Here is a 14,398-nt window from a genome sequence, read left to right as displayed (position 1 = left end):
TTTGGAGCCGGAGGGGGCACCGGCCCTGTCGGAGAGCAGGCTGTGCCTGGAGCCCTCCCTGCTCAGCGCCCTGTCGCCAGTCCTGCCCTTCCCGGCCGGGAAGGCGGCCCTCGGGGCCGGGGCCGGGCCCCTCCTGGCAGCCGTGGACGAAGCAGTGTGAGTGAGCGCAGGAGCTGGCTTCGGCTTCTGGGGCGAAGGACAGGGCGCGGGGCCCTGGGCTTTGGGGGAGGACTCCTTCCTGGGGCGGCCGGGGGCCGAGGAAGAGTGCCGCCCGCTGGCCCTGGAAGAGTCGGCTCTGGTTCGGGAGCGGGAGGGCTTTCCAGAACCTTCTGCAGGAACGGGAGAGGAAGGGGACGTACTGGAGAGAGAGGACTCCTGGCTCGCCAAGACGGACCTGCCCTTCCGCGAGCTTCCGCCTGACTCGGCTGTGCCTCTGGAGTTAGGGGGCTTCTGGGAGGTGCCCTCTGGTCTCCTTGAGAGCGAGCCCGGGTGGCCGGAGGCCCTCGCCTCTCTGACTGGAGAGCTGTCCACGGAGTCGCTCTGGTCCACGTAGGCAATCTGGTTATTGTTGTCGAACGGATCCGAGTCGGGGGGCAAGCGGTCCCCGGGTGCTGAGCTTCTGCCCTGCGCGTCTCTGCGCCCAGCGTCCAACCTGCGGGCCTCCGGCTCGTCTCTGAACACACTCTCCATGACGGCCAGCGGGGCCCGGCCCGGAGCCTTGTGCTCCCGCCGGCTGCGACTGTCACCCGCTTCCTGGTAGCTGCCCGAAAGGTTCCTCAAGCTACCGAAGCAGGAGACGGAGACCTTGTCGTCCGCCGCCTCCCCGATCTTCTCCAGGGTGGAGGCGGAGCTGTGGACGGGCGAGTCGCCCGAGAAGCGGGAAGGGGAGCTGGAGCGCATGTGCAGCTTGGCGGACAGGGACCAAGACGGTCTGATGCAGTTTTCACTGACGGCCAGGGGGCTGGTGACAGAAGACCTGGATGACAAGCTCTGCCGCTGGACGCTTCTCACAAACGGTCGAGTGGAGAAACCTCCTGAAAGCAGCAGAGAGAAAGTCGTCACACTACACCGAGGCGTCCCAGTGTCACCCTAAGACGGAGAAGCATGACTTTCGGAGCCAGCGCGTCTGGGGTCAAGGCGCGGCCATGGGGCATCAACTCTTCTGAGCCCAGTTCCCTTACCTGGAATGTAGGGGCACCCTAATGGGGACCGGCACACCATCTCGTCACCTCCTCGTCCTACATCAGGGGTCAGCGGCCTTTTCCCACACAGGCCCGGACGATAAATGTTTTAGGCTTTGCGGGCAACACAGTAAGGAATGGGCGGGCGTGGTCGCGTTCTGATAAAGCCTCACTGAAGGCAAAGGCGGGGGCCGTCCTCGGCCTGTGGGCTGCAGCGTGCTGACCCTGTGCTCACCGGGTTACTGAGAATTAAATAAACGTTTTACAAGCCCTGCGCCCAGCACGGCACCTGGCACCCCGCAGATGCTCAACCGTGAGCTACTGACCCAGCCTCTTCACCTAAGGACACCTGGGGCTCGCGGGAGTGACGTCCTCACCCGAGACAACGCACATAACGAGGGACAGAACTAATGTCGCAGCCGAAGTGCTGGCCCCACACTCAGTGCCACAGGCAGGCTGGCCCGTAACCACCGACTATGGGATCCGTGGAAGGAACCAGAGACGATACAGTCCTGTCCTGAGGGACGCAGAGAAGACAGTCACGATGAGAGCAACGTGACTTCCTCTGTCGAGTGACGTGAAACTGCAGAGGAAGTGATCCACGCCAAGGAGGCCGTCCGCGCCTCTCTGGCTGGGACCCGAAGCCGGGATCCGCCCCGTGGGGAAAGGTGGGCATGTCGTGAGGACGATGCTGAGGACGGCACCGACCCCCTGACAGCGCGGTCTAACAGCCGACCGGCCCGACCCGCGCCAGGCCTCAGCACTGCGACGGCCACGAACCCTCAGCTTAAAGACTGCGCTGGAAACGGCTCTGCCCATGCGAGCGAGGGCTCCCCGGCCAGCTCTCCATCCGAGGTCGGGAGCTGGAAAGCGGCTTAGCAAGCAGAGCCGGTACTCCGATTACACACACCGAGGAGGAACAGCCAGAGCCGGCGGGGCGGTGGCGCTGTTGGGGGTGAGGGACCGCCCCCATCTCAGAAGCCGAACTGGCTCTCGCCTCCCGGCCCTCAGATCTCAAGCCACCTGACCCTTCCCGCACCGCCTGGGGCATCTGTGAGAACCAAGGGCATGCCGCCACCGCTCAAGTGGTAAGTGACAGCAAAACAGAACGGAGTTCAGTTTTTATCAGATTTCCCGTTTTCACATTCTGACTATCTTCAGAATTGCCCAGAACTACCCTATGAAGAGGCAACGGTTTTTGTCCCAGATGCTTCTGTACTTGAAAGAACGTGCCACTGATCCTGCTAAGGAACAGAGCATGGCGGGCAGGTGAGAGGCTGAGTGAGGCCCAACGCTGCGACCCCGCACAGAGGCGCTGCGTCCCCTTGTGGCTACTTTGAAGATTCTGAAAAGCACTGAAGAAAATGTATCACTATCGCAGGGTTCAAGCTGCAGCCTCCACAGGAGACCGGGAGGTGGACGACTGGGACAGGGAAAAGTCCCAGGTCACGGGAAAGCCGAAGCCCCCGGGTGTCACTACTTACGCCCGTGACCCACAGCCCCGCTCCCTGTGGCCCCTCCACGCCCCACTGCCGTCTTCTGAAGGACCCCGCCCCCGCTGTGTCCATGAGTCAGCACCTCGGAAACCTGTCACCAAGAGCCACACTCACCATCATCTTCGCTCCTTTCCCCGGCCATCTCCACGGACTCGGACAGCGAGGCCAGGGATGTGCGTCTGGAGGACGCTGCGGAGGTGGCACTGGCTGGCTTGCTCCCCGGGAGCCGGCTCACCCAGTGTTCGCACAGGGAGGAGCTCGTGGAGCCTGCGGAGGAGGGAGCGGGCACGAGCTGAGGCCGGCGCCCGGCCTCGAGGCCCGGAGCTCCCCGACCCCACGCCGCCCGCTCGAGGGCTCCTGCCCAGACGAAGCGCACAGGGCGGGCTCCCGCATGCGACCGGGGCGGACGCCTCGTAAGGAAGTCCGAGGCTTGAGGCTGGCGGAACGAAACGCAGACAGTCGCTCACGTTCACGCGTCCCACACACGCGTGCCCAGGCCGGGCACAGGTCTAGCGCTTGCAGCGACACTCCTGATGCAGAGAGAGCAAAGGGCAGCGGTGCGGGGCTCGTTCCACAGCTCGCGTTTTACGGGCTCCTAACGCCGTTTTCACAATACTCACACACTCACACACACACACAGCGTGCGTGCGCTCACAGAACCCTGCGTCCAGGGGACGCCCCTGAACGTGTGCTGCAGCAACGGAGGCCACTCCCGAAATGGAGCGCGTGAAGCAGCATGCGGCAGGCAGACCTCGGGGGGCGCAACTTCCGAGCAGCCAGGCTCAGAGCGCCAGGGCGGGCCGGGGCTCCCCGCTTCTGCTGAGGAAGTGAGTGGCCCCGGGCAGACGGTGTGCAAGGCTGGGGTCTGACTCCCGCAGGGGCCACTCGCTTGAGCAAAGTTTCCTTGCAGCGGCTGCAAGCTTGCCCCTCACAAGCCTCAAGGGAATGGGGGCCCGTACCCCCGAAGGGGGGCACTCCCCACATCCCAGTCCTGCCACCCACTCTCAGACTCAACTCTGCACCAGGAAGCATGCGCCCTGTGTGGCTGCAGCCCGAGAGGGTGACCACAGAGCCCTGATTTATTAAACGGCAGACGAGGCCATCAAGCTAGCCCGAGCCACCTGCTGTCACTACAGCCTCCGAGCCTCCCCCTCACAGAACAGGCCGACTGTCCCGGGCAGAAAACCCACGTATGACAGTGCCTCACTCTTTACAAAAGACCTTAATGCGCATTTGCCCAATCCGGGGGACACGACGACCCCACGAGGCAAGCAGCGTCACTGCACCGTGTCACAGGTGACAGAGGCATGGCTTGGAGGGCCGAGCCCCAAGGTAAGACAACCGACGAGCAACCAATCCGAGGGCTGGTTCCATCTCCACAGCTGCGTCCCCTCCACTGCGGGAGTGGCCCACCACACTGCTGCTCAGCTCGTCCACCCACAGGCAACGTCGCACCGCGAGCGGGCCGAGCCAGGCTCTACCCACCCCTCCGGAACATTCCACCTCCATCTCCTTGACTGCAATGATTTGGGTTTTCAGCTTAAATGCAAACGTGAGAATTAATCCGATTGAACCGTCTGCGTCATGAGACCGTCTGGAAATGTTCTCTGTACATTAACTGCCTCCGTCTGCTCTGGAAGCCGCCGGCCTTACCCGCCACGGAGCTGTTGGCTGACCACGCCGGGATGGCCGTCCGCCTCTGGTAGAAGAGAATGTAGGCCGCCTGCGTGCACACCTCCTCCTCCGGCAGCTGCTGCACGTCGCTGTCGTCGAAGCAGTACCAGAGGCCGTCCACGGAGTTCTTACAGTAGGCTGCCAGAGAGAGTCGCTGTCAGCCGGGCCGCCCCGCCGGCCCGCCCCGCCCACAGACGCCGTTCCTCCGGCCACTAATTCAAGACCTTTTTAAGGCTGTGCATAGTGACGCAGAAAGAGGTGAAGGCCAAACTCCACATCACGCCCAAGCGAAACGTGCAAAACTTTCCAAACTATTCCAAATGGGTAAAATTCTTTTTCCTCTCAAACACGATGCACTTATTTATTTAAACCAGTGGGTCTCAGGGCCCTTTCTGGTTGTCACGACTTGGGCAGGAGTGCCACTGGCACCTAGCGGGTAGAGGCCAGGGATGCCGCCAATACCCCATAGCAAAGAACTATCCGGCAAACTGCCAGCAAGCCCTGGCTCAGGCGTGTCCAACGCTTTAATGCTCATGCAGCACTCGCTATGAGACCTGTCGTATGATTATCCCGAGTTTACAGCGGCTCAAAAAGACTAACCAGCTTGCCCAGGTCACGTGCTGAAGGGCAGGGCCCGGGCCATCTCGGATGACCCAGCCCCGGCTCGCGGTGACACCCCTCCCGCCCTGCCCTCCTCGGGGCAGCATGGATGACAGTCCCCGGGAAACGGAGAACACCTGAGCTCAGGGAGGCACGCGACCTTCTCTCTAAGCCTGGGAGCAAAACGAAATTCTAAGCCTGGGAGCAAAACGAAGAGCTGAGGTGCCACCGAGAATAGCGACCGCATCACGAAGCCACGTCACCGTGGAAGGATGCATCAGAGTGTGATAAGCCCGACCCAGAAACGAGCATTCTTGTCACACCTTCTAAAAGTGCCCATTTACTGGGGAGAGAACGAGGGTGTGCTAGATTACTTCGCTGAACACTGGAAGAGGCTCCGTGTGGCCCCAGGGGCAGGCGTGGGGGTGACCCCGACAGGCCAACTGCTTTTGCAAGCATGGACCCTAAGAGACGGAAGAGACCCAGGACAGGAACGGCCACACCGGACAGGTCCCAGAAGGAAGGACACAGTAAGAATCTGTGGGCGCGGGGGGGCGGTCACTTGCAGCTGGGACTCGCCGGGACGGGAGGCGTGACGAGTGGACAGTGGAGACGGGCTGGCGGACGGCAGTCGTCCGGCCGTGAGGTCGGCCAGGCCTGGCGGAGAAAAGCGCTGAGGTGGTTGCTACTCTGAAGTGGGGGTCGGAGCAGGAGAGCAGGGTGACAGCAGCCCCGCACCGCTTCCCTCTGTGCCCCGTCGGGCTCGGAGGCTCACTAGTGGCGCACGGCACGCTGACAGACTGGTTCCCGTTTCTGAAGGCTCCGCTAGACCCGTGCTGCTCAAACTGGCTGCAGGCAGGGCCAGCCCGCGGCACACACCGCACTGAGAAGAGCATCTGCAAACTGCACCGCAACCCGATTTTCGCTGTATTTTCACAAAAGTATTGGTTCACGAAGGACTGGAAATTTTTAAAATGAGACAGGTCCTTGATCACAGTTTGTGAAGCCTGTGCCAGAACCGATGCAGGTGGCCACACACGGACCGTGTGACTGCAGCTCGAACCCGTGCGGCACAGAGAAGAGGCACGGCAAGCGCTCCAAATGAGCACCCGGACCCCAGGCCCCTCACGGAACAGCGCTTGGGGTTCCGGACGCGCTCTGCGCTGCAGCGGCCTGCCGGAAGCGGGGAACCGGGGTGCGGGACACGCCTGGGCTCCTCCGGGGCGGGCAAGGCCACTCCAGCTCCCTGCTGTGCTCGCCAGGGGAGGGCAAGGTGACTTGCCTCAGGTCACGGAGCTGAGATGTGCCCAGACCCGCCCAGGCTCCCTGCGCTAGCTCTAGCTCGTGCTGCCTGAGGCCGCCGTGGCTCCCGGCACCTCCCTGAGTCTAGTCTACACGGACACATGACCTGGGGCACGGTCCTCGCTCCTCCACGCCTTCTTGCCGGAAACCGCAGGACCCGGCAGTGCCCTTCCCGGAGCAGCAGCGGGACCACACGGACGACGCGTCCTCTACCCAGGATGAAGCCTGTGGGCACCAGGCGGGACACTGGCGAGGGTGCTGACCGGTGGAACCACACGGCCTTGCAGTCCTTTTCGGCTCCCAGGGTCCGTGAGTAAACCATTCCGTGACTCGTCGTTAAGAACGCAGCTATGACTAGTAACGCCCCCAAAGCAGAAATCTAACTAGACACGTAACATTTATTATACAAGTGAGCCCCGTAAAACATAAACGTAAAATGTGCAAGACACAAAATACGGGAATTTAGTTAAAATCAAAACACCCAGTAAGATCTAAACATTTAATTAATATCTACGTCTGTCTGTGGTGGACTCAGAGGACCTCCCGGACGTCTGTCTCCTCTCTCCCTGAAAGTGCTTCCTAGGACAAGGACAGGTCATCCAACCGGTCCACGCCGAGACACACTCCAAGTGGGTCGTGCCCCATCCAGCTAGCTGTTGCCTACAGCATCTCAATCCCGAAAGAACTTGAACCAAAAGGGTTTCGAGAGCAAAAGACTCGTGCATCCAGCCACCTTCCCGACCCCACCTCCTGGAGCAGAGAGCAGGTGGAGGAAGTGAGCCAGGCCGAGCAGGGGGCCCCACACGCGCGCTTTCGTGTTGACGGGGGCCTCAGGGGTAACTGCTAGGGGAGCGTCAACAAACAGCCCACCCTCCTCTACCTCCCCTGCCCTTGCGAGTCGCCAGCACCCGAGGATCTTGCCGCAAAAGCCACTGAATCGATGAAGAAAGAAAGGCCCTGAGCAGTACACGGGCCAAGTCCGGCGAGTGGGAGGAGGCAGAAAGCCCGCTCCTGGCCACCCGCACGGACGACAACTTAAAGGTGGCGCCCTCACATCAACCCCTGCACACGCAGGTGTGCGAGCCGGAAGCCCCCGAGTCCACCCGCCTCCCAGGGTCCATGCGTCCCTGGGCCCAGCCGTCCCTCTTCTGATGCTCAATCTCAAACACAGAAAACGGGAACGCGCCCAACGACGGTCAAAGCGCAGGCGCTCACCACGGGGAAGGGCTGCGAGGCGACCGTCAGAGCACCCGCCAGCGGCACAGGTGCTCGCGTCCCCGCGAGCCCGCCAGGTCCGGAAGCGGAGGGCTACTCCTGCCCCACGGGCAAGCACGTCCACAGCAAGCACAGCCCACCGCCACCCCCCACACACTCGACTGCACTGTGCACAGACGCTGAGACCTGTCCCCTGCCAAAGTGCCTCCGATGTGACACAGCCCAGTGCCAGCTCCCTCGGGAGGCCCCAGTGGGCGTCTGCCTACACAGAACACACGGTGTCGTCGCCACAGGCAAAGCAATGGCCTGCACTTACGGAAGAACGCTGGAAGGAAACACCACACGCCAAAACGCTGCCCACGTACACAGGACTGGGCCTTAAAAAGGAAGGACATTCTGACACACGACAGGACACGGGTGACTCTTGCAGATATTATGCTAAGAGAAATAAGCCAGACACAACAGGGCAAACACCACATGAGCCCACCGACGAGACACACCTAGAGGAGTCGAATTCAGAGATGGAAGGGCGGCGGGGGCCGGGGCTGGAGCAGGGGGGTGGGAGCTGGTGTCTGATGGGTGCGGAGGCTCAGTGTGGGAAGATGGAGAAAGTTCTGGAGATGGTGGGGCTGGCTGCCATGCAAAGGTGTGAACGTACTCAACGCCACGGACCCACACACTGAGGAATGGTCGGAATGCTAAGTGTTGCTACGTGCACTTTGTCACAGTCCTTCAAAAGCGGCGCCCGTGGTCGTTTTTGAGGCCCAGCCCACTGTGTTGGCGGTGCACTTTCCACCTCTCCCGAGTCTCTAAATTTCATGTGATGGACGCAGTTGCTTTAAAAATAAAAAAGTAAACTTAACCTTCATATAGAAAAAAAAGCCCTCCCAAGGCACTGTGAGGACACCACGAAGTGTTCCACTATCACCCCAAACACGGGAGAAGCCGGGGCCCTGCGGAAGCAGAGCGGGGCCGCGGCGGGGCTGGGAGCCGAGCGGGCCGGGCTCCTGACTGCACGCCGTGCCCAGGGTCGGCCCGCAACCGCTGGCCGGCTCTGGCGAAGGAGGGAGAACCCCCGCTTCTCCGCCCTGGGACAGGCGCGGGTCGAAGGCAACACGACCCTGTCACATGCGCGACACGCGGCAGGGCGGCGAGCACGGCCCGGCCTCCCGCGCTGCGGACCTGTGTAGTGCCCCCCGTGCATGGTGCCGCGGTGGTTGCACACAGCATACAGGTCATAGACGCAGTCCTCGGGGTCGCGCCCGAGTCCGTACGGCCGTCGCCACGGAGACCAATGGGATGGCAAGCTCCAGCTGCTCTGGCTCCTCTTAACCACGTGCGGCGTCATGTCCAGGCCGGTCAAAGGGAACTTGACCATGTTCTGAAGTTTCACACGCCGGTCCCCCTCCTGTCGCGAGAAGGAAAACAAGCTTGAGGGTATTTTCATGAAAAGGGACAGCGAGTCAGGCTAGCGTGGCACGTGCACTGGAGCAGCCGCAGTGTCTGAGCACCCAGCTCACGGCTCCCAGGACACACACGTGACAGGGCACAGACCAAGAGTTTAGCTGTCTGGATGAACAGGCCTAACGTCACTGCTGTGGGGCCAGCGACGGTCTGCGTGGAGGGGCGGTGAGCCTCTCTGGGCTTCCACACCTGTACGGGTAAAGGCTGTTTCGGTTTCTGCCTTACAAAATGACAACTTCACGAGGTTCATCCTGCTGTCTCGTCACATAGGCGTGGAAAGTACTGAAGAGGTAGCGTACGTGGAGGACAGAGCCCGCGCCTGGCACCGAGCGGCCGTTCAGCGAGCAGGGCCCTCCCTCCCGACCCCCGCAGCAACTGCACTAAAAGTTAACACTGACCAGCTCGACACAGCCACGGGTGACAGGCTCGGCCCACCTGTGCTCCCACTGGGCCCACGGGAAACCCCAGGGCCCACCTGCCGGCTCAGCAGGTATTTACCAGGCGATCCCTTTGTCTATGGGGCTTTAGAAAAGTCACACGCAGGGGGACAATGGCATCCCCCCTCTCCAAGGACACAGGTCTTTAAGGGAAGATTTTCATCACAGAAAGGCAAGAAGGGTCCCGGATGGCCAGGAAGGTGGCTACAGAATGTGGCCCTCGCTCCCCATCAGGGGCAAGGCCCTGAAGAGGTGAAGTCATCGGTCGGGGTGATGAGCTGGCAAGTGCACGCAACGTGGGAGTCGTGTAAGTTAAGAAACCAGCTAAAAGACATCGCACTTGGGACCAGCTGGAAAGTCTCAAAGGTCTGAAGTGGCAGGGTGACCGCAGGATAGGAAGGGGGCAATGGAGAGGCACGGCCACGCTGGAGAGCCGACTGCCCAGGCGAGGGACCAGAAAGAGGAGTCGAGGATGACACTGCGGCTCTGAGTCCAGGCTGGCGACGTGCCTTCCACAGGGACGGACAGCAAAGGAGATCAGTCTGTGTGTGGAAGGAGGTGGGGAGGCTGGGGTCCCAGCCCCTCACCAGCCAGCCACCTGCGGGTCCCAGAGGGAGCACACAGGTGGGACACCTCACAACTTCAGGAGCTGCACCCTAAACCTGTGTGTGGAGGCCTGGCCCTAGGGTCACGTGCTATCACCCGACACCTGCGCCCTACCAGCAAGTCCTAAAGCATCTTCAACCTGCTCAGGTTTCCCGTCCCCTCTGCCTCCAGTCCACTCCCAGCCATCCTGAGCCCCTTGCCTTGGAGGGCTGCAGTGGCCCCTTAGACCCCGTCCTCATTCCCACAGCCTCTCATTCTCCACAGGCAGCTGGACAGTCTCTTCAAAACAGACTTAATGATGTCGCTTCTCCGCTTAAAACAGCCATCAGACACCACTCTGTCTGCCAGGGTCCGCGAGGACGCCCACCCCTGCCCAGCTGCCCACTTTGCCCACAGCTGCTACGCCTTTGTCGCCGCCCTCGGGAGCCCGGGCCAAACCGGCTGCTGCCGGCCTCCTGTACATGCTGCTCCCCTGGGACCGCCCCCACCTCCCCACCGAATGCCCGCCCCATCCCAGATGCAAACCCTCCTCCAGCCAGGCCGGAGGCTCCTCTGCCAGGTACCTCCACCTACCTCTTACGGGGCTGCCCAGGACAATCCCAGCCTTGGGAAACAGGCAGCCACCTTGAAAAAACTGACTCACAGAGCAGGATAACCCAGATCAGGTTTTCTCTCTGTATGTTTCTGACTCACTCCCCACTTACTCCCCCTTGGGGCAGGATGACGCCATTATTACTTTAGGTAGAAATGTAATCCCACCTGTCCCCAGAAAGCAGCTCTGCCTTTTTTGATCCCCAAATACGTTCAGCGACGTTTAAGCACAACGTTCACAAACAGAACGCAAGCCCTCGAGAAGGAAGAACGCTCTCTATACTACGAACTGGAATGTTCAGGATTTTGGGGGGCACAGGATGCTCACATTCTGCTCTGGGAAAGGACAAAGCGGGACCCCAAACACAGGGGCAGATGTGCCTGCGACACGGCGGGGGCCGCTCGGCAGCAGGGCGCGGGAAACCGCCCAGGGCTCTGGGTCCCTCACCTGCCGGAACCTCTTCAGGTGGACGATGAGCACGTCGGGCAGCGTCCACAGGCTCAGCGTGATGCTCCCTTGCTGTAGCTGCTTGCAGTGCGGGCAGCGCCAGGCGTCGTCCGGGGCGAGCTGAAAGCAAGGAGCGCGGCCATGTCAGCGCCACGCGGGGCGAGGCCTCCGTGCAGGCGGCAGGGACAACCAGCATCTCTCCAGAAACAACGTGTGACGCAGTCCGTGGGAAACACCATCGAGCGTGGCCTCTGGCCAGAGCTGGCGCCCAGATGTCTGCTGCACAGATTCTCTCTCGAAAAGGAGCGAGGGAACAGGTGAACACTGCAGGGGACGCTGATGGCACACAAGCACCCCGACCTCGGCACACTCCCCACCTCGTCGCCTGCCCGTCGCTGCAGTCCCCCCGCCCCCCGCATGTCCTCACCCGCCAGAGGCAGACCGCAGGGGCTGCCCCAAACCCTGAGCCCGTCCCCCTTCCTCCTGCCCCACGTCCGTCCAAACTCCCTCTGTCTGCCACTCCTTCCCGTCTGCTCCTCTCCGTCCCCACGGGCGCCGCCTGACGTCAGCGTCCTCCCCGCTCTCTCACCCGGACGTCTTCCACCTCCCCGAGTTCCAAACAAGCTCCTCTCGCTCTCAACATCGTCCTACATGTCAACTTGGGACTGCAAACCCATGTATGCCACCTCTGCGGGTGATGGTGAGGGGTGCCAGCCAGCGTGCCTGGGGAGAGAGTCTAAACCTACTTGGGAGGTCAGAGCTGCAACAGGTCTGGGACCTTCCACACAACGAGGCCACGGGGGCCCAGGGACCGGAAGGCGGTGCCCGCTGAGATGGAGCAGAGAGAAGCCAAGGACGGAACCACAGGGAGAGCCAGTGCCGGCTTTCAGGGGAAACGCAAGCCTGAGGACGCGGAGTCAGGCAAACGGGCAAATCAGACGCATTCCGTCTGCGCCCACCAAAAAGAGTGGTGAGAACTGAGGGTGACCAGTCCCAGCCCTGCGGGGTCAAATGCAGACTGAGCACGCAGGGGGCCACTGAGAACCACAGGGGACAGCGTCAGGTCTGGGATGGCACAGGAAGAAGAGCTGGAACCGCCGTCGGTGCCGTGGGCCCGGCAGTGTGACAAGAAGCGGGCTGCGGGGACGGGCGCATGATGGGGACCCCATCAGCTCTGCCGGAAAGACGGGAGGAGCAGAGTGTGGCTGGGAGAAGACGAATCGGACAGACTGGTCAGTCCACCTGGCCAGTCCACACCGTGTGGCGACGACCCCGCATCCCTGGCCAGCCAGCCCAGAGCGCGTGCTGAAGGAGCAGGCTGTCTGTCCTTTAACCTCCAATGCATTTCAAACGGGTACTTTCGTGAGATACGCTATGAACCTGATGGCGACGTCTCGTAGCTATGATAGTTCCCAAAACACCCCCAAGTCTTGTCTCATCGTAAATTGCCACACAGTGTTCCCGGCCTGTGGGCCACACCAAGCACCGCTGGTCCAGCCACCTCCGCTGAGCGGATGAAGGGGACTCTCCCAGCAGGCAGCTGTTCTGTCCCCAGCTGATCCTGACAAAGCTCGTCCTCACTGGAAGACAAAGTCACTCTCCCTGCGACTTCCAATCTTCACATTCTGCTTTTTAGACAACACTGAGTCCACGCCCTCATCCACGGGGGTGGGGTCCCTAAAGCGCCTGAGTCCTCCGGCCGCCCCCGCCCAACCGCGCCCAACCGCGTCAGAGGCTCTGCTCCCTACTACTCGCTCCGGCCACGCCCCAGTCTGCCGGGCTCAGGATGGTGGACATTCAAGGTCGTGAAAAAGGCAGCACTGGCGCCATCCACGTTCTGGACGGTTTCTAACGCATCCTGAAGGCCACAGTGGTTGGCGCCCACCTGACACTGCTGACCCACCGAGCCTGCAGACGGCCAAACCTCATCACGGTCACACGGTCCACTGCTAAGCCTCACCTCTCCTCTCCTATGTGTGTCCTGTTATTTCTGGAGCCCACGACCGAACGTCCCAGGAAGCACTCGCTCACTCACTCACTGCGGCACGCACCTGCCGGACGCTTCCTGTGTGCCACGCGGAGCCCAGGACGATCCTGTGACCAGGATAGTCCCCTAACTCCCCCTTTGCCCCCGTGTTCCAGCCACGGGCCTCATTTGTTTCCCAGCCACACCCATCCCTTCCCCTCAGGGCCCACATTCGCATAGTTTACTTGTTTAGCTGTTTACCATGTTAGGCTGTAAACAGCCTGAGGCAGAAACATCAGTCTGGCTACCTGCCGCTCCCTGGTACCTGGCACAGGGCTCAGTGCACAACACCAACATTTCCTGGACGAAATGTATTGCCCTATCAACATGCATCCTGTTGGCTGAACCCATCCTCCCAGGTCCGTGAGATGTTCTGCAGAACGCCACTGCTATCACCTGGGTCTGCTCGCCCTCGAGCTTTGTGCCATGCGCGAACATCGCTCAAATCAATTTAAAAAAAAGCTAAACAGGATGAGCTGCTACACAGAGGCTGCAGCCAACCAGTTTCACAGCCAACTACTTTACATAAGCCCCAGACTGAAAAAATACGTCTTATGAAAACTATTATTAAAGAAACTATTATGAACAGCTTGCTGGGAGGTGGGGGGAGATTTGGTGAGATGAAAAACATTTTAAATATTTGAAGGACAAATATTTGTCCTCAACTGTTTGTAACAAACTCGAGAGAGGGGACACCTGTCAGCTGCAGTAACCTGGGGACATACTTCAGATGGACTTCAGTCTCCATCGGAGGAGAATCTCTTGAGTGGGCAAACGCCTCGCCAAGGTAGGCAAGCCGTGATACGCAACCCCTACCTGAAAAAGGCCGAAGCCAGCCACTGAGAGGAGGGTCACGGCCCCTGTGACCTGGACTCGCATGGTTCCGTGTGCCCGTGCGAGCTCTCGCCGTCAAAATACGACCCCGAACGTCGAGTCACGGAGCACCCCACATGCGCTGGTCCAGGCTTCTCAAGGTGCACAGACCCGGAGAGGCCTAAAAGCCACACGGCCCTGAGCCCCATCCACAGAGGCCTGTCTGCCGCCCAGACGAGCACTGAGGTACGCTGCTGGTGGGCCTGTCTCTAATGGGGGGCGGGGCACCCCACCGCTGAGCGCCCCAAGGGTGGCCGATGCTGCTAGAAACCTGAGTTTTTAACTTTATTTAATTATAATTCAATTTAAACAGGTCCTGGCGCCTATGTTCGTAGTGGCGAAAGGTCGAGAATCAGTGTTCTAGTTACCGAGGAAAATGATTCAAAATTTCTAAACTGAAACCAAAAAAAAAGACCAAATTTATCATTAACTATTAAAAAGGGGAAAAATTAACTACAGAGGTTCATTCCTAGAGCATTTCAATC

The 14,398-nt window shown here is 60.7% G+C and overlaps 1 protein-coding gene across 1 annotated transcript in view; it reads right to left on the bottom strand.

The window, feature by feature from the left end:
• USP31 (ubiquitin specific peptidase 31) overlaps positions 1-14,398 on the bottom strand; it is a 32,276-nt gene that overhangs the window by 3,942 nt on the left and 13,936 nt on the right. The window contains exons 13-17 of the mRNA XM_025047281.1: positions 11,015-11,134; positions 8,651-8,876; positions 4,331-4,489; positions 2,792-2,944; positions 1-1,034 (exon numbers count right to left, since the gene is read on the bottom strand). Of these exons, the coding sequence (XP_024903049.1) occupies positions 1-1,034; positions 2,792-2,944; positions 4,331-4,489; positions 8,651-8,876; positions 11,015-11,134 (1,692 nt within the window). The remainder of the gene's footprint in view (positions 1,035-2,791; positions 2,945-4,330; positions 4,490-8,650; positions 8,877-11,014; positions 11,135-14,398) is intronic.

This window comes from Pteropus alecto, unplaced genomic scaffold, assembly GCF_000325575.1.
Source record: "Pteropus alecto unplaced genomic scaffold, ASM32557v1 scaffold15, whole genome shotgun sequence".
In the NCBI taxonomy this organism is placed as follows: domain Eukaryota; kingdom Metazoa; phylum Chordata; class Mammalia; order Chiroptera; family Pteropodidae; genus Pteropus; species Pteropus alecto.
This window is presented reverse-complemented; position numbering and strand designations above follow the sequence as displayed.